Here is a 20,188-nt window from a genome sequence, read left to right as displayed (position 1 = left end):
CAACCGCAGAGAACCAAGATCTCAGCTCTGAACCAAACCTGGGGCTCCTCTCTGCCTTCCAATTGTCAGATTGGCCATATTCCAAGTTAGTTATTACATATTTGTATTCTCATGTAAGATCCTAAATAAGCACATTTTTAAACTTTCCAGTCTGTTAGGATAGCGTTTGCTACTACACTATCTCTTCTGCTCTTGATTTGACAAGATTTGTACTTTAGGAGGAAGGAGGAAAATGTTATCAGACATCCAGGTTTGGTGAGAAGAGGTCAAATTATGATAATACTTTGCAGGGAAAAAATTAAAACATCTACACTCCTACCAAATAAATTTTGGGTCCTCTAGATGGACACTCAGGAATGAAATGATGGGTGAGTCATCAGCAAATCAAAATGTTGAATATTGTATTTACATAGCACAAACATGCATAAATATACAAGGAATTAATTTGTATTAATAGCAATTATAATAATAACAACAACTACAGTCTGTAGAGCTTAGCTTAATGTCAGTGCTGTCACAGGGTGGCAAAAGGATACCTAACTTTTCATTTGATCAAGCCAAGCAAGAAACACTCCAAAAACCTACATTTTGCACAGCAGGTAGAAAGAAGTGTCACAGATGCAGTGGGAGCTGTGAGCACTCCCAGTGCAGACATATTAAAGCTACTCAAGCACATTAACACAAGGGTGAATTAACTCTTGTTCCCTAGGTCCCACCAGATTCCTGCTGCAGCTGAAACAGAGGATTGCAGTGATGTCACTACTGCTGGGGAGATCTGGAGTATATTTTACCAACCATCCACATCAATATCCATCTTCAAGAAAAAGCTTCGAAATCAACAAGATGATTGCAACCCACTGGTGGGAAACTGAGGTGTCTTTTATTTTGCAAGAATTGATCTCCTTAGAATCCAGGTGACTTGAGATTACTCTTCCTTTTATTTCCTCCCAACCTCATACCTGTTTTCCAAAAAGTCCATTTCCAAAGGCCTTTGAGTGACTTTGCCTATCTGCTGTTCTCTGGGATATAGCAGTGACAATGGATTTAATTGCAGCAATAATTTTGAAATACCTGGTGCTCCTCAAGTCTGTAGTGCTGTTAATTACTGCCTTTAAACCATTGCACTTAAAATAGATGTAAAAACTCGTAAAATTCAAAATGTCCTGGACCCCTGCCCAAGGTAACTGAAGGGGTATCTACAGGTTGAGGATTTCTTGGGTCCCCCTTGCCTGAACCACTGTATTAGATCAGGCTACTTCAGTCCTTTTATTCTCAAGGCTGAAGACAGAGGTGGGTACTGCTAACCTGTTCAGCAAACAGAGCTTATTTGCCTTGATGTAAACATCTCAAAGGTACTATACAATAGAATGGGAATCAAAGACTGGAAAAATTATCAGCCTGGTTGCTCAGTGCTCTTTCTGCATGTTCTGTTTCTGTGTCTACAAGCAGAGATGCAAACAAAAAATCAAATTCAGGATGCCTCTGTAACAAGAGTCAGCTACAAATATGCATTTTGATTGACTAGAGCTCGCCAGATCAAGACCTGCAGGAGCATTGAAGCCTTTTAAATGACTCTATCTGACCCACCATTCACTGATGTTTATGATAATTTCATTCATATTCACAGTGATCTTTTAAAAAAACTACTGTACTCCAGCCTGACAGCCAGCATTCATCCTGGGTATAAGCTTAGGGCTTCTTAAAGGATTGTCCAAAGATACTGTCATCCACTGAATTTTTATCAGTGAGGCTGACTAACCAATATTTGCTCTGAAGTCACATGTATTGATCCCAGCAGCCCAAACTATTTACAAAGTTGTAGGCTGCTATCACCAACTCAGCTGGGCCAGGCTGTGCAGCTGAACATGCACCAAACAGCTGCCTTGACACTCACCTGTGAGAAGTGTCTCCTTGCCTGCAACACTAAAACTGAACTGATTTTTTAAGGTAATTGCCTTACTTGTCAAAGAACTAAAACATCAGTAGGGCTCTGACCTGTGAACTATTTTCTCTGATTGCAACAGACAGCATTAACTATTTCTCCTCTTTGGTAGACTGGCTATCCACCCACAATACTCTAATTTCTCATCCCACCACAAGTGGGAAACAAGTGATTCCAAGGGATCAGCAGTGAGTCTTTCAGCCTCAGCAAGTTCAGACCAGCAAGATATTTAGGAAAAACTGTCAATGCAAATGTCAGATAAATTGACTGGAAAGGTTTACAGTGGGCAGCTCCTTAAACTCAGTTAGAGAAGGTTCACTGAGAGCCATTAAACTACAGTAATTCTGGTTAAGTTTGAATATATAACAACGGTCTGCATATACCAGATGTGCAGTCAGAGAACATCTATTAAGTGCATCTACAAAAGGTAATTAAGAAAAGTAAGAAAATTGTCACCGAGTTTAAATTCATTCTAGTATCTGCCCTTATGTTTTTTAACATATAACTCCCTCCTTTTTGTGAGAAGTACAGATTTCACTGAAAAAACAGGGCATCAAAGAATTAAGCAGTGAAATATTGCGCCTTACCCCACTGTAGATCTGGTCTTTTACCTGAACTGAATTCAATCCAGCTTGATTTATGTACCACAGATGAGTGCTAGAGACAGCTGAACAATATCACAATGCGTGCTTAAAAGAAACCAGACTTTACTAAGCCAGCAATTATGGAATTGTTTATATAAAAAATGGAATAGCATGGGAACATCTAGTACTTCCTTGCATGAGCTGCTGGAAAGAATACAGGAAAATATAATTACAGTATTAGCTAAAATGAAGACAGGACAAGTTGCAAAAAATATGCTGGTTCTGTCTTACGTGTCATCATGTTGGACCAAAAACCATTGTCTGTTTCAGACCCAACACAAGTTCTGAAATTGCCTTTTTCAAAAGTAAGGTTTTGCATCATGCTGTGTGGAGAAGGAGTTCACCTCAGAGATTCAGAGCTAAACAAAGCAGGTTGGTTCCTGAGAATCCTTAGTTTGGTGCACTAACAGGAAACCAGGCAGGGAGAATCACAGCGTGGTGCCAGATCCTCAGGAGCTGCTACGAGCACACAGTGCTTATCACAAAGTGATGAAGCTTTGCTTGCCTTATCAAATGCAAGTTAAACATTTTGTCAGAGAGACATTAATAAAGCAGTTACCTAATGATGATAAACTGAAAAAACATCAGGAACACCTGGTGACTGATTTACACATACTGCAGAAAGAAAAAATACAGAATGTTACACTTCTCTTCATTAGTGAAGAATTTAATTTCACTATAATATTAGAGAAAATATAACAAACAGCAACAAAGACTGATGCTACTAATGCAAAAATCTAGAGAATTCAAGAAGTGAGATTTTTGCATTGCTCCCTTAGCTCCTCAAATACTTTTTAAATAAAATTGTATTTCATGGGACTTGCATGGGGAGCATGAATCTAATTTATTATATACAAAAGTCCCGTAAAGGCAGCACTTACAGCAGATTAACTGGTCATGGCAACAATAAACAGGACTAGTATTAGACAGTGCATGGGTAATACACTGATAAAAGCATAGAAGAAATTATGCTTCCCCCCACAGAGTTTTTCAGATTGGCTGATTCTAGATACTGCTAGTGCTAGCAAACAGAGCAATGGATGGAAATTCATGGACAGGGTCCCTTAAATAGCACTTATTACTTTCCAGGGCTGAGACCATGAAGAGCAGGTAGAGCTCCAACATGGATTTTTTTCAAAATGTGGTAGGGTCACTCACACTGCTAGTGCAGACACTTCAGGCTGTGGTGATTTATGGCCAAGAGATGTGCTATCCATTAACACAGCACGTTTTGATCTTTGCTGTGAGGGTTTGGGGGAGAAAGAAGCAAAAAGCATGACCATGCACAAGTGTTGTAATCCCACAAAGAAATGCCCCTACTACACAGCCAGGTGAGAGCTGGCAGCTGGAGAGCAGGGACACCTCAGGAGGGTGGTGTCTACAGCATTTTCTCCAACTAATTGAAACTAACTGCAGAATTTGTTTGGAATTGTATCTGAGTTGTAGCCATCTGAGCTCCTGCCTAGCAGTCCCGAGAGGCTGGACAGGGTGCAAATGTGGCACTGGCTACAATGTCAAAAGCAACTGATTTGGCAACCAAATCCTGATGAGGAGCTGCCTCCTCCTTCACATGGATTTCAGCTCCTGCTCTGGCCTGCTGCTCACTCTTGTGCTGGTGTGACCAGCTGTGTAGTGGTGCAATAAACTGATCAGGTCAAAAACTGCCATGGCTTTTTCTTCCCTGAGTTACTTTTTACAGAGCTGAGCTCTCTGACCTTGCTCACGGGGTGGCTGCACAGGGAGATGAGCTAAGAGCTCCCTGAGTGCACAGCTAAGCAGACAATAAGCCATGGGACAAGGCCAGATGTGTGCCCCAGGAGCTGGGGCAACGAGCACTTCTGCTGGAACTGGCACAGCAGCCACGTGTGAGCCTGCTGCCTTCACACTGCACCCCAGCTCCAGCAGCCTACACTGTGTGTGGACCTCAGGTGGAAAGGGGCCAGCTGGACAAGTGCCTTCCCTCATTCAAAATCTACATTTAAAACTAGTTTAGTTTGTTGACTATGTGATTTTATATGTATTTTTATCTTAATATTGTTATGTTGTGGGAAAATAGAGACTTTGTTATGTAAAAATGTGTGATGTGTTATCATAGTAATATATATATTTGTATATGTATAGGAAATGCATTATTTAATACAGCATATTATGCTTCTATCTTGCTAACATTTTATAGGAAGAAAAGATGTTAGTTTACACTCTGGGAAAAATAAATTTTCTATACACTGTAACCATAGGGAAAAAATCAAAGATCCTTCTTTGGTATATATGATAGAAAGACATTGAGAACAGGGGAACTCAGCCTCAGTTTTGTGACAGAATAGATGCTGATAAAACAATTGCTGTAAGAAACACTTTCCTCCTTTGAATCTCATTTCTAGCCTGTAATTGTATTAGGCTGCTCATAAGATACTGCAAATTCATATGCATATACTCTCTGGATGATTTTTACCATCAAACATGTAATCTGCTCTTTCAATCAAGCATTAATATAATCTTCTCTAGGACTTGTTTCTGCCAGATTTTCTACAGCCAGGACAATGCTGAGGAAGTTTATCACATTGCTCATACAGACAATCCAGTGGGATTGCAGAATTAAAGTCTGTTTTTTCCAACCCCCCCTGGCAATAGAATAAATAGGAGATTTTTATGGATAGTCCTGGAAACTGCACTGAATCTGCAGCCTGGATGACTACAGGTCAAACACATCAGCAGATACATGGCTGCCACTGAATGAGCATAAGTAGCTATTCCACTTTCATCTTCTGCTTAATAAGCCTTCTCAGGCAGTGGGAAGGAACAGAAATTTCTAGTGCACCACTTTGCCTAAAGGAAGGGTGAACTACAAAAACAACTCCTGACAAAAACTTGTCCAACTAGTTCTTGCTGCCTTGCAGCAGCATTTCACAATCTTCCAATGAAATACAGTTCACTGATAGTTTCACCTGAATATTTTTCTGGACATTTATGAACAATTCTGCTACCTTGACAGTGAAAAATACAATTACCTTCAGACCATACCAATTTTTTTTTTAAACAACACATCTCCCCTACACACACACATTTCACGCCACTCAGACTCTCTCAAATTTACTGAGCACCTGTGCTTTGGGATGAAAATTTGCATTGTGAACTTCAGTCTAAAGACATTTTGCTCCAAATCCAAAAGCTATCACATGAACCACATAAGGCTGTCAAGAAACCAGAATGAATCAAATTTGAGATGACTCGCTGCTGAAGTATGCACTGTGTTTATAACTGTTCACCCTGCATTCAGCAAATGGTTGTGAATAATAATTATGAAAAAATAAATACAGTGTATTTTTGCAGAAGGAGTTCAGTTAGGATGACTGAAGTGTATACAAACTTGAAATAGAGGAGGCAGAAACTGCTGCAGTTCACCAGCAGATTACAAGAGCACTGCCTGCTACACGTTAGAAGAGAGGAATTAGAGCTGAGAATGATTACTTTACATATAAAGTATGAAACTGCTCCGAGACACAATTTCTGAGGTAACAGCAAATTGAAAGTTTTTGGTTTACATGTTTTCCAACTTTTAAAAACTAACAACTCTTTCAAGGTTTGCTTTGGAAATTACAGCAATGTATAATGCTGTTTCCACTTTCTTGCAAGATTCATTTTTTCTCTAATTAATTCCTCCTGGCCAAAATAATGCTACATTTTAAGAAACCTTCAGCAACCTTTTACGTAAGCACCAGAAAACCAGTGACAAATACCAAACCGCCTCCAGTTCTTCATGTGAAGACTCATTTTTCTTTTAGAAACACAATTGTCAGAGGGGACTGGCCTCCCCTTACACAGGGGAGGTTACTCTTGCCATTTTCCAGTTATGAGACTCTGGCACTTTGGTTCTTTCTGGGAACTGTTCCCTTCTTTTTTCTTGCTTGTTTCCTAAGCAGCAGTTTCATTCCCCACAAGGGAAATGTGTTCTTTATTCTGAAAGAGACACTTTTCTATGAAGCATTTAAGTCACAGGAGCACGGTGCTTTCACTGCAAGATAAAATATCTGGTTTCAGGTATGCTATTGTCTCCCTGGCCAGAGAATTAGGCCAGGCTGGTTCCACAGGGTATGACCATGGGTATCCTTTTAAGGGCATTTTTCTCTTCACACTAGCCAAGTAAAAACAAACGTTACCTAACAGCTGTCATAGGATTTGACAGATGCACATGATATTGCAGATAGTGTTACAGAAACACCAAGTGTTACAATAATGTACAATCCACTATGAATAATCTGCTCCTGCTTGGCTTTTTCTACTGTATCAAGGTTCTGTGGAGGTTTGTGGTGCCCCACAGGACTCTCATTTTGTCACAAGTTTGTTCCTTAAGCATCAAACCTGAAAAGTAAAAAGAACCTCCCCCGCCTTACCAAGTATCCCAATGTTCATTTTAGAGAGAAAATATTTACATTTAGTAATTTTTAAAAAGCCACAACAAAGAGTAGACAGAACACCACACAGAGGTAAGCACCACTCACAAGTTCAGGCAGCAGCTCACCATTGTGTCTCACACAGACAGAACACGGGCTCACGGATCGTTCTGTGGGACAGCGTCACAGCTGGGACAGCCACAACACAGACACCACACCTTTTCAGAAGGCTTCAGGCATCTGCCCATACAGAGTAAGACCATGTCACTGCAGAAGTCTGCAAGCATCTGCCCTTTTTGCTCTTTAGCCCAACCTTTTATATCCCTCATGTTCCTGCAGTGCCCCTGTGTGCCCTCTGTTCCCTTTGTGGTTGGTCAGTGCCCCTGGGCACTCCATGGCTCACTGCTGTCAGTGCTGCTCACCTGCTTCTCACAGCTGTGCCCACTGGGGATGAGGCTGGGCTGAGCCCCACTCCCAGTCACCACACACTGTGTGCCTACAGGACACTGAGGGTGGTGGCATGTCCAGTTCTTAAAAGCACAATCAGCTGGCAGTTTTCTTCAAAAAAAACCAGAACAGCAAGCAGGGGGGTGGAGGGAGAGAAGAGAAGGGAGATTCAGATGTGACCTGTCAATATATGAGCTACCAGCCACCCACACACAGGGGTTTTATGCTATTTGTAAAAACACATGTTTTGTGAACTAATTTGCATATAAAAGGCATATCTGTAATCACTGGCAATTGCCAAGACTCTGTTCACTGAGCAAAACAAGGGGCACATACTTTAACTGGGAAGCACCTGCTCCTGTTGCTCGTCCATTTTTGTGCCTGTCTCCCCACACAGACCAGGCTTTCCCGTCATACCTGAGATCAGGATGGGAACTGGTCCTTATGCTGTGAAGGGTCCCCTATAAAATAATACCCTTGAATAGTCTGTCACCCCAAATGGAGTTATCACATATGAAACAAGGAGGGTTGGAGAGAAGTAAGGCTCATTTCTTGGCTGAATCCTGAGGTGCATTTGAATATGGGTGAGAGATGGGGAAAGTCCAGGGGATTACCAGGTGAAAATCTCTGGGAGAAGGAAGAAGCTGGAGAATCCTGGAAAAGGCTCTGTGAGTGTATCAGCAGATGGGAAATGAATAATACAGAAGGTGAACTGTTTACACAGTAACATACATAAATACACATGTACATACACACACAGAGCCACACACCCCCAGGCTCCCCTCTTCTGGAGTCTGCATAAACATCTCTGATGAAATTGTGCTCTCTGCTGACAAAACGAGTCCCGAAATACTGATTTTCATTAAGCAGGACCAGTGATTCCATGATCCAGGGCAAGGACCTGGATCTAGCTTGACTATTCAAGCTATGATTTACCCAGCTGTGCCCACCTGTATCATGCTCTCTCAAAACAATTTTATTTCAGGACAATAAATTACTTTTACCTGAAATTACAACAGAGTTAAGTTCCCCTGCCACGAGGAACAGGCAGGTTCCAAACGTAAATGAGGATTTCTTTTAGCAGATGTGGTACTGGGGGGCTCAGGGGCTTGTGTGACACCTACCCCCCACTGCTCCCCAGTAACTGGTGTGCTGTGTAAAGGCATGTACATATCCACCTATCTGCTGTTTAAAAAAAAGGGAAAAAATGTTGTTTATTAGAGTTCATCTCAGTATATCTAGGACTATACTTTGAGGAGAACAGTTACCTATGTCCTTTCCCCCAAAACAAGAAGGACAACTCCCACATGTATATGCAATAAAACTGTATTTTTTGTGTGGTTTTGCCTTTTTTTTTTTCTTTTAATACAGACATTTGTACACTTTCTTACAAAACTGCAAGTAACTACACTTCTCTTAAATCATTTTTGGTCGGCAAGTACTGTAAAATCTTTGTGTGCAATTATCATGTATTTACAGGGCCTCGTGTTAGTGATTTTCAGTGATTATTACAATAATGTCACACACTCTCAACATAAGACATGGCTTAAGATAAATATATTAGTAAATAAATATTCTGAGAACATATTTCCATACATGAAATGTGCTGCTATACATATACAGAATATATACAAGATGCTTTCTAGCTTTTAAAACATTTTTAAAAATGGTAATGAAGGAGAAAGAGCCCTTTGACCATATTACAAATCTTTACAGCAAATTTTATACAAAACAATTTTAAGTGCTATAAGACAATTTTAATTAAAAACATTTTAAATAGTGCCTCATGAGCCAAACACAACGACAACTGTTCAGGTAAGTAGTAGAAAGGCATTTTGTTATAAAAACCATCTATGATGGCCAGCTAGCCTGTAAGTCTGCACTGGACATAGAGTTTTATGTTAAATGTCAGACCCAGCACAGAGGCAGGTGTAGGGTGTCTGTGGTATGGCCTGCAGAGACTTGTACCAGCAGAGATTTCCACAATGTGTGGGACCACTACATCTGGGATCACCAGGAGCCAGAATATTCAAATCTTTTTAAGAACCACTTTTACCACAATATGCTGTTTTAGTTACAGAGTACAATGTATCTTAGGTGGCCTTTATAGTGCCTCACAAAACACCAAGCAGAACAACCAAGCTAGTATACCATAGCTTCTACAATGCATTTCTTTTTTAGTGGAGGAAGGAGAGGGTCAGACTTAAAAATTTAAAAAGAATTCCAAAAATCACAAACCTGTAGAGTTTGTTCTCCCAACACATACCACTTACTTCAGTCATTCAGAGAATGAATAAGTTTTTAATAAGCTTTATACACAGTGTGTTTATTGAAATTTTTCTTTTAATCTTATACCCAGATATTGCCTTGTATTAATTCTCTGAACAGCTGAATTTTGGTGCTATTGATTGAAAAGATGTTCCTTTAGGTGGAACTTTCTTCCTAACTTACTGGGTATGAAAGCAAAAGAAAATAGATGAATGTATTTGTTATTTCTTAAATATCTGTTTCCTTATTTTGAAATAATTCATTTGGGACTACAGAGAATACAAGTTAGCTTTGCTGGGTCTCACAACCAGCCCAGTGCTGTCAAGGACATTGCTTTGGCAGAATATGAAGTGTACATCTCCATTTCATGTCTCTGAAGTATCTCCAAAGTGTACTGAACTTAGGACAAATCTTTTCAGAAGACTGGCACTGTGGGCATTAAATACTTAGTTTCCCTTTAGAAGAATTCCTGCTGTGAATACACCACAGGATGACACTGTGTCCTCAGGCACATGCAGCATGAAAGGCAATTTAACCCATGCTATGGTAGCCTCTTACTCAGAAGCTGCTGTTTCCACAGGAAACAATTGCTATCAGAAGTGACGACATAAATTATCTCATGATAACAAACATCCCCACTAGGACAAGAACAAGAACAAAAGTATGTGCCCAGGCTAATGGGGTACAGAGAGCACTCTGTACACAAGACAAAAATGAAGCACAACCAGCTGGGCCCAAGAAACCTTTAAAACAGATCAATCTATGGAAGCTACATCAACCACAGCAAAGAAGAAAACAAGGATCAAACCAAGTCCCTCACTTTCCCACACGCACAAAAGGTGACAAGCACTGCTTCCCTTAGGCATGCTTGCAGCCTGTAAGGAAACAAGAAACCCTGTTTCCAAAATGAGCCAGCAAAGCTGCGAGCACACTGCAAGCTCTGTTTTCCTGCACATGCCAGCATTCCTCACAGCCGTAACAGGGGCTACAGGTGCCTGAAAAACTTCCTATGGAAGGAAAAGTTCATTACCTACAAAGGTAATACCCTTTCTAAGCACTTTGTTCGAGCATCTGCTTGAGGGAGAGGTCCTCAGCATTCTTCACTGGTCAGAAGATACAATGAGGTCCACGGTTTAAATACAGGAAGTGAGGATGAGAACATTCTGAGCTATCAGTTTCCTTACCCCCACTCTGTTGAAAATAATCCTAATGGCAGGACACCTTCCTAGCCAAACCATCAGAGCAGCATGAAAGGGGGGAGAAGGGAAGAGGAGAAAGGAGACAGTCCAATGCTTCACCTCCCTCAAAATCACTCACATAACTTGCTGGCTGCTAGGATTTGCTACTGGGATTAGTCAGTATCTGAGCATCCATTCAGCAGCTGTATCCCTCTGGATTATTATATTTCAAGGTGCTATCTGGTTTCTAAGGCAGGTGTAGCCCTGAGCTTATCAAAGGCTGGACTCCTTCAAGTAGGAGATAACAGCATCTACACATAGCCTGGCTTATTTAACACACTGTGTTACCTCTCAGCAAGAGGTCACTTCTAAAAAGAAAATATAAATAACACTTTGTCATTAATATAGAAATGGCACTAGAGCTCAGAAATGCTCCACACCATGTCCCACATGGGCTTTGCACACAAATCAAGGCCTGAAGGCTTCAGGCAGGAGGGACAAAGGAGACAATCAAACTGATGTGAACACAGAGGAAGTAGGGGAAGGACTTCTCCACATTACCACTTTTGTGTGTTTGTCAAAGCTTAAAAAAAAATTAAGTCCATGAGAATTTGGAGTCTCTGATAAGCTCCTCTTCTCCATCTGAGATCACCTGGACAGGTCTAGTCACTGATTTGGCTTCTCTCCAAGGGATGAGATCCAGCACCTGAAGGATAAAGAAAACTAAGGAACATTGCATCTAGAATATTGCATACAGTTTGGGGCCCCCAGAACAAGACACTCACTGACTGGAGTGTCACAGAGAGCCAAGATGCTCAGAGGGCTGGAGCGCTTGGTGTGAAGAGGCTGAGGGATCTGGGCTGTTCAGCCTGCACTAAAGGCATCCCTAGCAGCTTTGCAATACCTACATGAAGGCTGCCCCAGTGATGGAACCACAGTTTTCACAGACGTGCATTCTGAACAAGAGGTGAGGAAGTTAAGCTGAAGTGTGAGATGTTCAGACTGGATATAAGGAAAATCTTTTGACCATAATGGCAGTCAAGCACAGCCACAGGAGTCCAGAAAGGGACTGCACTCTGTGTCCCTGAAGGTTTATCCAGCCTGACTGGATACATTTGGTCTGACAAACTTGGTCTGGTCTCAGAGCTGGCTCTGCTTTGAGCAGGGGGTTGGACTAGATTATGGCCTGAAGTCCCTTCCAAATTAGGGTACCTTGTGATTCTCTGAACAGCCTTTAAAATAACCCTGGCATGGCAAGTAAGAAATATCCCCCTCTTTCTGTGAGTGGCTGTTTTTTCCCCCTTGTCCATGTCTACAGCAGAGACTTTCCCACATACTCTTCTATGGCAATTCCAAGATTTTTCACCTTTTTTTTAAAAAAACCCCTTCAGCTTGTCTGTTGTCTCTCACAGTGGCATTGCCTGCTTAGGCAACTCACCACAGCTGCCATGACTAGCACAGCGTCCCTTGCTGTGGGAACTCTAATGGGGGCCCCTCCCCATAAAGGATGAGCATGAAAGCTTTTATAGGGTTAATTAGTAAGTTATCAAGGATTAATTAGTAAATTATCATCTTCTCTTCCTCTGCCTATGACCAAATGAGCACAGGTAACCAGGGAATAATACTTTGGGGTGAATGGTTAGTCAATAACCTGCTCTTATGTGAAGGAAGGGGTAACCCTTATGGCTGCAGGTACCTAGGAAGATGGCAGCATTTCATACACTAACACAGAAAGATAGCAAGTAATCAAAAAAAGCACATATGTTACCTGTGGACTTTGTGGTCATCATAAGCTTCTGGGAGTTCAGAGTGGGACTGGGAAAGGGCATTCCAGTTTCCTCCTCCTGAGAGTAGTTCTGCCGCAGGAATGATGTTGCCTCGTAGCACACCTCCCTCTCGACCTGTACCTCTCCAATACCTTGACAGTGCAGGTAAGTGTCTAGCTCAGGTGTTCCATCCCAGGAGCTACAGCCTCCTATGTGGGTCCCTTGGTGCTCTGGCGGTAGAACCAGCTCACAGTCTCTGTCTTCAGGAATTATGGGAATGCGTTGACCCAGATCACATACACCCTTACAGCAGTTTGGCAAGGTGTCATCAGGAAGCGTGTACTGCACATTCACTGCATAGTCTTCTGTATAGCAGCCACCACCTCCACTGCCACTGTTGCTACTACAGGCTACCTGCTTCTCTTCATAGAAGCAGCAGGGCAACCCCTCATATTTTACCCCATCTGTCCTATGTAAGTGGTCTGAGTTAATACTGTACAAGCCTGGGGTGTTCCCTGACTGTGGTTCAACTCCTTGGCCACATGTCCCCCACAGCGGAGAGCTAAGGAAGAGTGCACTACAGTCAGCTGTCCCATTGCTAGGCTCCAGGGCAGAGTGCTGGAATTCAAAGCAGCATGCGCATGCCTGCTCCGAAATCGACCCTGCTATCTCTGGATTCTTCCAGTTCCTTTTAACATCCAAGGCAGCACCAGGAGTGGCCTCAGGTCCTCCCTCTGAGGTAGTGCCATTTGGATCCCTGTGCTCTAGTGAGGAATTACTGCTATAGTTCATATCCATGCTGCAATTAGACAGTTGGTCCCCTGAGGAAGAAGCTGGCACAGGCCGGCAGTCAGCACCCACCATACCATGACTGTGAGCTGGAAGCTCGTCCTGGTGGGGGCCCTCCAAGAGCACAATTGCACCCCTGTTTGCACCACCAACCTCACCCACTCGGCAAGGGCTCCTACTGCGGTAAACGTAGGGGTCATAGTCACTGCTCAAGGAGCTGCGGAAGGTGGAGCAGCTCCCGTACACCCCCTGGTTACTGACCTCAGTGCAGTCAACCATGGAATCGCTGGAGGAGCAGTGGCACTGACCAGAACTGCTGCTGCTGCTGTCACTCCCAGGGCAGTCAGCCAAGTACCCACTGCACACTGAGCGATGACCGTGATAGCAGCTAAAGCTGGAGGTACTGCCACTCTCCAAGCGGGACGAGGGCATTACATGTACCACAGGAGGGAAAAGCATGCTGCTACCAGGCTGAAAGGCACGGGAAGGACCCTTTGAGGAAATGCCAGCTGGAAGCTGTCCATCTTGCTCAGGGTAACTAAGGCCTTGGAAGTAGTAGTGCTGATACATGGTCTCGTATCGGGAAAAGCACGCTGCTTTGGAAAAGTTGCGTCCACCAAACTTGGGTCTTCGGAAGTTGTGAGCTGGAGAGTAAGCCCTGTGCTCCAGGCTACAGTGATGTGTGTTTAAAGCATGGTCCAAATGAATAGGCTGATAACTGCGAATGTAGGCTGGGGAAGGGGCTTGGTAGAGGCTCTGTTCACCGTGTCGCTCAACTGTCAGTAAGGTGATGGGGTTTCCGTGAGGGTCCATGCTCGTCCGAGTGGGATACGCGGTTATCTGGCTTGCTCTGTGCACTCGGCCCGGGTAATGGACAGGCAGAATCACCCTCTGCTGCCGGCTGCGTGCTGGGTTGATGGATTCCAGACAGACTGGAGCTGCGTTCCCCTTCTTCTGTTCTGAATGAGAGAAATAAAAACGGAGAAGTAGAACTAGAAGGGAATAAAAGGGAATATACTTTATGCAAGAAAGCTTATTTTTGTTTTCCGTGTCATTACATTATGCACCAATTTTTTACATGGAAGGAAATAAAAGCAAAACAAAAGTCATAAACATGTCTGTAAAACTTTGAAACACCCAAATGTATTTGCTTAAAAGCAAGAGAAGTGAATTTATTTCAGATACTGTTCTCATATATACAAAATTTTCTGCTTACATCTTGCAGAGGCTGAGACAGGCTGGAAGTCATTGCTCAAATTTTCACTTTATGCATTTTTACATAAATGTGCAGCGACAGAAAACTTTCTTAAGACAGAGGAAACGAAAGCAGGAAGAGGGCAAGTAAGGGAAACCACGTTCCAAGTTACAACACCATGGAAAAATAAAAGCCCATACATTGTTTTCTTTGTAAGTCCCAAGGGAAAACATATCCCTTTCCTCCATGTGTCCTTGCACTCAGGGCTGCACAACACTGCCCTCAGCTGGGCATCATCCCCACCCCAAGGTTATGCCAGGGGCACTCAGCTGTTCTCTGAGATTTTGGGGCTGACTGTATTTCCAGGGCTATGTTACAGTAAGGACTCCATGGAGATTCACAAACAGGCACACTTTTTATTTCATCTTTTAAGCTGCCTGAAATAAACAACACACCAGAGCACCCACACTGCAGCACTTACCTATGATGTTATGGCGGCAGTGAGGGCAGGTGTGATGCTGCAGCAGCCAAGGATCCACACATTTCTTGTGGAATCGGTGAGTGCAAGGAATGACACGCAGTTCCTACAGGAACAGACGAAGCACCATGAAAATGTACTTCTTCCTAACAAGTGAATTTTTCACAGCTTGTTCCTAGTTTTTTTCAACCTGGCTATTAAATGGAGCAATTCCTAGTCTTGAAGTGCTAAGAAGAAAAAAATGGCACCAAGACAGTCAAGAGCACAACAGCTGGTGCTCAGCTGTCTCTAAAAGAATAGTCTGCAGGCACCTTACAACTCCATGCAGATACAGGACATTTCTTTAGGACACTTTTTGTAGTAAGTCCCTATGACCGAACACCTTTAAGAAGGCCATCATAAAAGTTTTCCTTAATATATTCAATGAACTTAAAAAAAGGAAATTAGGAGTAATGATGTACCTTTCCTACAATTATTTGCAATGGAAAACACTCAGGTAAAAGCAAAACAAATACAGTGTATATGATACTTTTCCCCTTGCCCAGGACTCTTACCCTTCAGCTATGATCTGTTTACAGGATTTCCTGAGCCTGCTCTCAGAAACTTTCAAAAAATCTTTCCTCTAAGTACTGCTCATGTCTCCCCATGAGCTTAGGTTTTCAATTTCTAACATGCTTTGGCAAGGAGTTCCATGGGGCTACTACCTCCTGCTGGAGAAACACCACACAACCTTGTATTCCCCTGTCCCCAAGCAATCTGGGTCTAAAGAGTCCCTGCCCACTCAAATCATTCAGGGTTTTTTAAAGAAACCATTCAAAATATTTGTGTCTACCCTTTCCTGAAGCACCTTCCTTTCCATTCCATATCTTTTGTTAGGTGAGGTCAGAAGTACACAGTACTCAAAGTGAGAACATGACTAAACTTACACTGTGGTGTAATGTTTTCTGTTCAGTTCTCTAGACTCCCATCTCATTTCTAGAATCTGATTTGCCTTTCTAACTGCCACAAAGCAGTTAAACTGCCACCAATTTGCTTTCTCAAAGCTATCTAAAGCATCAAGATCTTGTTCCTGAATAGCAATGCTCAGCTCCCAACCCACCCCTGATATATGTGAAGCTCTTCCCTATGTCTATCACTTCAAGCTGAAGTTCATGCCTGAACTTCCTCTGCAGCCAGTTTGTACAGCCCTTTTGAAGTCCTCGTCTACCTTCATCCTTGCTACTTGGAACAATCTCCCATCAACTAATTTCATTAAACTTTCTATTTGCACCTTGCAGCACTCAAATATGCAGCTGCTATTTTCTATAGCCTTAGAAGTAAGACTCTTTTATGAATAATTTCAAAATAAAATGTCTTCACATAATCTTTCTAATGGAAGTTGACAGCTGTGAATATTGACTGCCTCTATTTTATTTATTTCAAGGAGCCCATTTTCTATTTCACCCTTTGTTGCTTCCTCTGGGTTGAACTGTCATGGACACCAAGCCCTGACATCAATACAGTGATTGTAACTGAGGAGTCAAAAAACTGTTCCTGAACATTTTGACCTCTCTTCCTTCTCCTCCTCTGGTTTCCCAGCAGTGCTGTGTACCTGACATTTTTAAGACAGGGTGCCACCAAACGCTGAAAAAGCAAAACCCTAAGGATATTCCTTACCTCCAACAGAGTTTGCACGCATCATCACCTTGGTGCATGACTTGCAAAAACTACCCAGAGAACCAACTGCTGAGGCAACCCTGCCTTCTTTGTGACTTGTTCTTCAGAAATGCAAGAACAGTGAAGGTAGCAACTTGCAAATGGGATCCTTCACCTCTCACTTTGCAGCACAGGTAATTTAGAGCTGCAGGATGCAGCTGAGGCCAAGTTGGCTGCTCAGTGTGATCAAACTGACAAGTGGCACCACCTCAGCACAGGATGTCCCCAACAGCCAGCCACGTACCCCAGTGCTAAAACCACCTACGTTCCCAGCCCATGTGAAGAAACCTTTCATCCTTTACCTCCCCATCAATGTACTTCTCCAAGCAGATGGCACAGTCAGAGGTGGAGCTGCTACTGAGTGTATCCAGTGCTCCACAGTTACTTTCTCGGTGTCCCTTACTTTTGGACTTAAACTTCCTGGTCTCCATTTTCTCCAGTGCTTGCACTGCAAGCCTGTTCATGGAATTCTACATGAGAAGAAACAAAAAAAAAAAAAAAAAAAAAAAAAAAAGAAAAAAAAAAGAAAAAAGAAAAAAAAAAGCCAATGCTGCTGTGTAAGGGACTAGAGTGTAATAGCAGAGAAACACCACCATAACATATCTTACAGATCATGTCAGGCCCAAGTGATGTATAATTTCTTAAATTAAATAGAAAGAAGGCTAATTAGAATTCAGATCAGAAGCCTCATGGAAAAGAATGTATGCCACATGCAGAAGTGAGAATGATAAACTACTCTGAATTAGAACTGGATGAAGGTGCTGACAAATGGGATACACTGCAACTTCTCAATTGATAGGCAGCAACTATTCAAGTCAACATATAAAACTTGGCCAGGAACCTTTTTTTATATGTCAGTATTGATTGTAATGCCCCAGTGTGCTGTTACCACAATATTACCTGGAGCAATACTTGAGAAAGGGATTAAAATGAAATATTATAAATTAGCTGTATCATTTCCTCCAGGGAAAACTCTGTCACCTGGAATTTCTCCTAACCAAACCTTTTACCTTGAAAACCCCTCCCATTTCAATAGATGCTATCCTATTGGAAAGATTTGTGATTTATTTTTGATCCTCTCCACAATACAGCAGCAAGAATCTGGACTCATTTAGAAGTATCAGTGCTACTGATAACCTGTGAGCAACCAGAAATGCTCTTTCTTCCCAGTGCCTAAGTGGACTGCTTCTGTACTGTTTTCATTCCAGGATTTAACTGAACAAACATATTGGGACAATGTAAATCTCCTTTAAAGATATTTCCAAGTTCTTCCAAAGGCCTACACACATGAATAAAACCACAGAGCCACCAAGATGGCTACTGTAAGTCAGCATCCTGCATTTCTGGAAGTTGCAAGCACATTTTAGGACAAAGTAAGAGAAGCTAACTTTCAGCATTCGGTGAATTCCCACTACTGCTCTTACCTGACTACGTCGCTGTTTCAGTTTGATCTTGACAAGAAGAATGAGGCAAACAAGAGACACAACCACGAAGAAGGCCAGGAAAATTCCCATATCAAAGTACTCCGTGGGTTGCTTAAAAATTAAAACAAAGGTATTATTTTTCCTTCCTTTAGATCATACTCAAAGCTGTTGTTTCTTTCTAATTTCTCAGGGGCCATTGCTGAATGTACACAGTCAGAATGGCAGAAGTCAGAGTACACATTGTTCTGTTCATTAACTGGGATTCTATGACACAAAACCTGCATTTCGTGTGCCTCTGCAAGTGAATGAATACACAGAATGCCAATTATGAGATGTCAGGTTTACAGGGTTTACAGTCTCTGAACTGCAAAATCCAGGTTTTTTAACTGAGTGAATCACACCAAAACAAATTTTTATAGCTTACTGGGCTGCTTATGCATGTAAGTGACTGAAAAATCAACATTCAAAACTGAACCATCAGGAGTGTGCAATAACTAAGTTACTTAATCAAGAAAAACTTCTACTGTGTGAATTTTTTAGCCATTTATATACTCAAAAGTTTCCTTCTGAAAGACAGCAGATGCCACATTGTGGATTGTATACTTACACCAGGTCCAGCTGCTTGTCCACAGTGCAGTCACTCAGTTTATTTAAGTCAACAGAATTTCACATGCATTAATGCACAGAAGGAGCATCAGAACATCTTCACCCACAGTGTAGTGAGCAAGCCCTGCCTGCAGTAATAGCACTGTGATACCCAGAGAAAGGATCTGAAAGTCTCACCCGTGGGGGGCGATGCTGAATCCTGGCCCGTGCCACTTTCTGCTTGTTAACTATGTTCATTAGCTTGACAGCATCAGCACCTTTCACATACACCACTGGTCTCTTCAGAGGGTCCTCTGAGCCCTGGTTCAGCTAGAATATAAAAAAGAAAAAGTAGCCTGCTCAGAAGGCATGTTTCAGGAAAACCACATTCCTTCTGGACAATGCAGAGAATGGTTAAGGAGTATGAATGTGGAATTGATTTCAAGCACCTTTGTTCTCTTCTAGCACAGACTTTTAGTTAAGTATCCCACAGAATTAAACATGAATTAAACTTTTGACTTATGCTGCCTTCTTTCTTTTTTTTTTATGGACCAAAACTAAGATTAAGGATAAGCAAATGCTATTTCTGAACAGCCACTTTAACTTAGCTGCATCATGTATCAGTGCAGATATTAATACTGTAATGTTAAACCTCACAATGAAGAATAAAAATCTGTACATTCAAAAAAAATATCCTTGATATATTTTATCAATCTTTCAATTTCAACATTATTCACATAGAAATTTCTTCAGCTTTCTGAACAATCTCATATCAGAGTCCTGTCTTTCAGGCTCTTTGTACCTAGCCAAGTTAAGTTAGTAATTTCTGATGTTTAACTCTACAAATTCATTCAAAATTACTTGAGTTCTAGCAATGATGAGACCTACTGATTGCAGGATGGAGGGGCCTCAAAGACTAATGCACTTGAGTAGACCACATAATTCACACTGAAACTTCCTTCCAGGTCCAGCTATGTTTTGTAAAAAAGGCTACATCATTGAATCAGAAAATAATGTGTGTGGGAACATATGTCATGAGCCCAACCTCATGGTCAAGGCAGGGTCAACTGTGACATCAAATCAGGCTGCTCACAGCTTTATCCAGTCAGATGCTGGAAACCTTCAAGTGTGGAGAATGTGCAACTTCTCTGGCCAACAAATCCAGAACAACAATCTGCTAAATTAGATACCAGAGAGAGAGTAATAACTAGACAAGAGAATTGTTCTGTTAAAAAATGGCACCAACACGTTAAATTCATGTAGCTTATTCTGACTTACGAGTAAAATCTGAGTGCAGAGGCTGGTTGATACAAAAGAAGCAATGCACTGACAAGCAGATGGAAATGGTACAGGGGAAAGGAATGAGATGACAGGAATGTGAGCAAA

At 41.9% G+C, this 20,188-nt stretch overlaps 2 protein-coding genes across 6 annotated transcripts in view; one reads left to right on the top strand and one right to left on the bottom strand.

Annotated features, from left to right (window-relative positions):
- The window catches only part of KREMEN1 (kringle containing transmembrane protein 1), a 30,259-nt gene extending 21,495 nt beyond the window's left edge, over positions 1-8,764 (top strand). Inside the window, exon 9 of the mRNA XM_053959092.1 lies at positions 710-8,764. Coding sequence (XP_053815067.1) covers positions 710-872 — 163 coding nt within the window. The 3' untranslated portion in view covers positions 873-8,764. The remainder of the gene's footprint in view (positions 1-709) is intronic.
- Positions 8,765-8,966: 202 nt separating this feature from the next.
- Positions 8,967-20,188, bottom strand: part of ZNRF3 (zinc and ring finger 3) — a 67,597-nt gene continuing 56,375 nt past the window's right edge. For 4 of the 5 annotated variants that reach the window (XM_053959087.1, XM_053959090.1, XM_053959091.1 and 1 more), the window contains exons 4-9: positions 19,001-19,132; positions 18,218-18,328; positions 17,096-17,263; positions 15,102-15,204; positions 12,639-14,384; positions 8,967-11,576 (exon numbers count right to left, since the gene is read on the bottom strand). In XM_053959087.1, coding sequence (XP_053815062.1) covers positions 11,533-11,576; positions 12,639-14,384; positions 15,102-15,204; positions 17,096-17,263; positions 18,218-18,328; positions 19,001-19,132 — 2,304 coding nt within the window. In that variant the 3' untranslated portion in view covers positions 8,967-11,532. The remainder of the gene's footprint in view (positions 11,577-12,638; positions 14,385-15,101; positions 15,205-17,095; positions 17,264-18,217; positions 18,329-19,000; positions 19,133-20,188) is intronic. The other variant, XM_053959088.1, reaches the window with a different exon arrangement.

The sequence above is a fragment of the Vidua chalybeata genome, chromosome 18, assembly GCF_026979565.1.
Source record: "Vidua chalybeata isolate OUT-0048 chromosome 18, bVidCha1 merged haplotype, whole genome shotgun sequence".
In the NCBI taxonomy this organism is placed as follows: Eukaryota; Metazoa; Chordata; class Aves; order Passeriformes; family Viduidae; genus Vidua; species Vidua chalybeata.
Note: the sequence above shows the minus strand (reverse complement) of the source record. Positions and strands in the feature narration are given on the sequence as shown.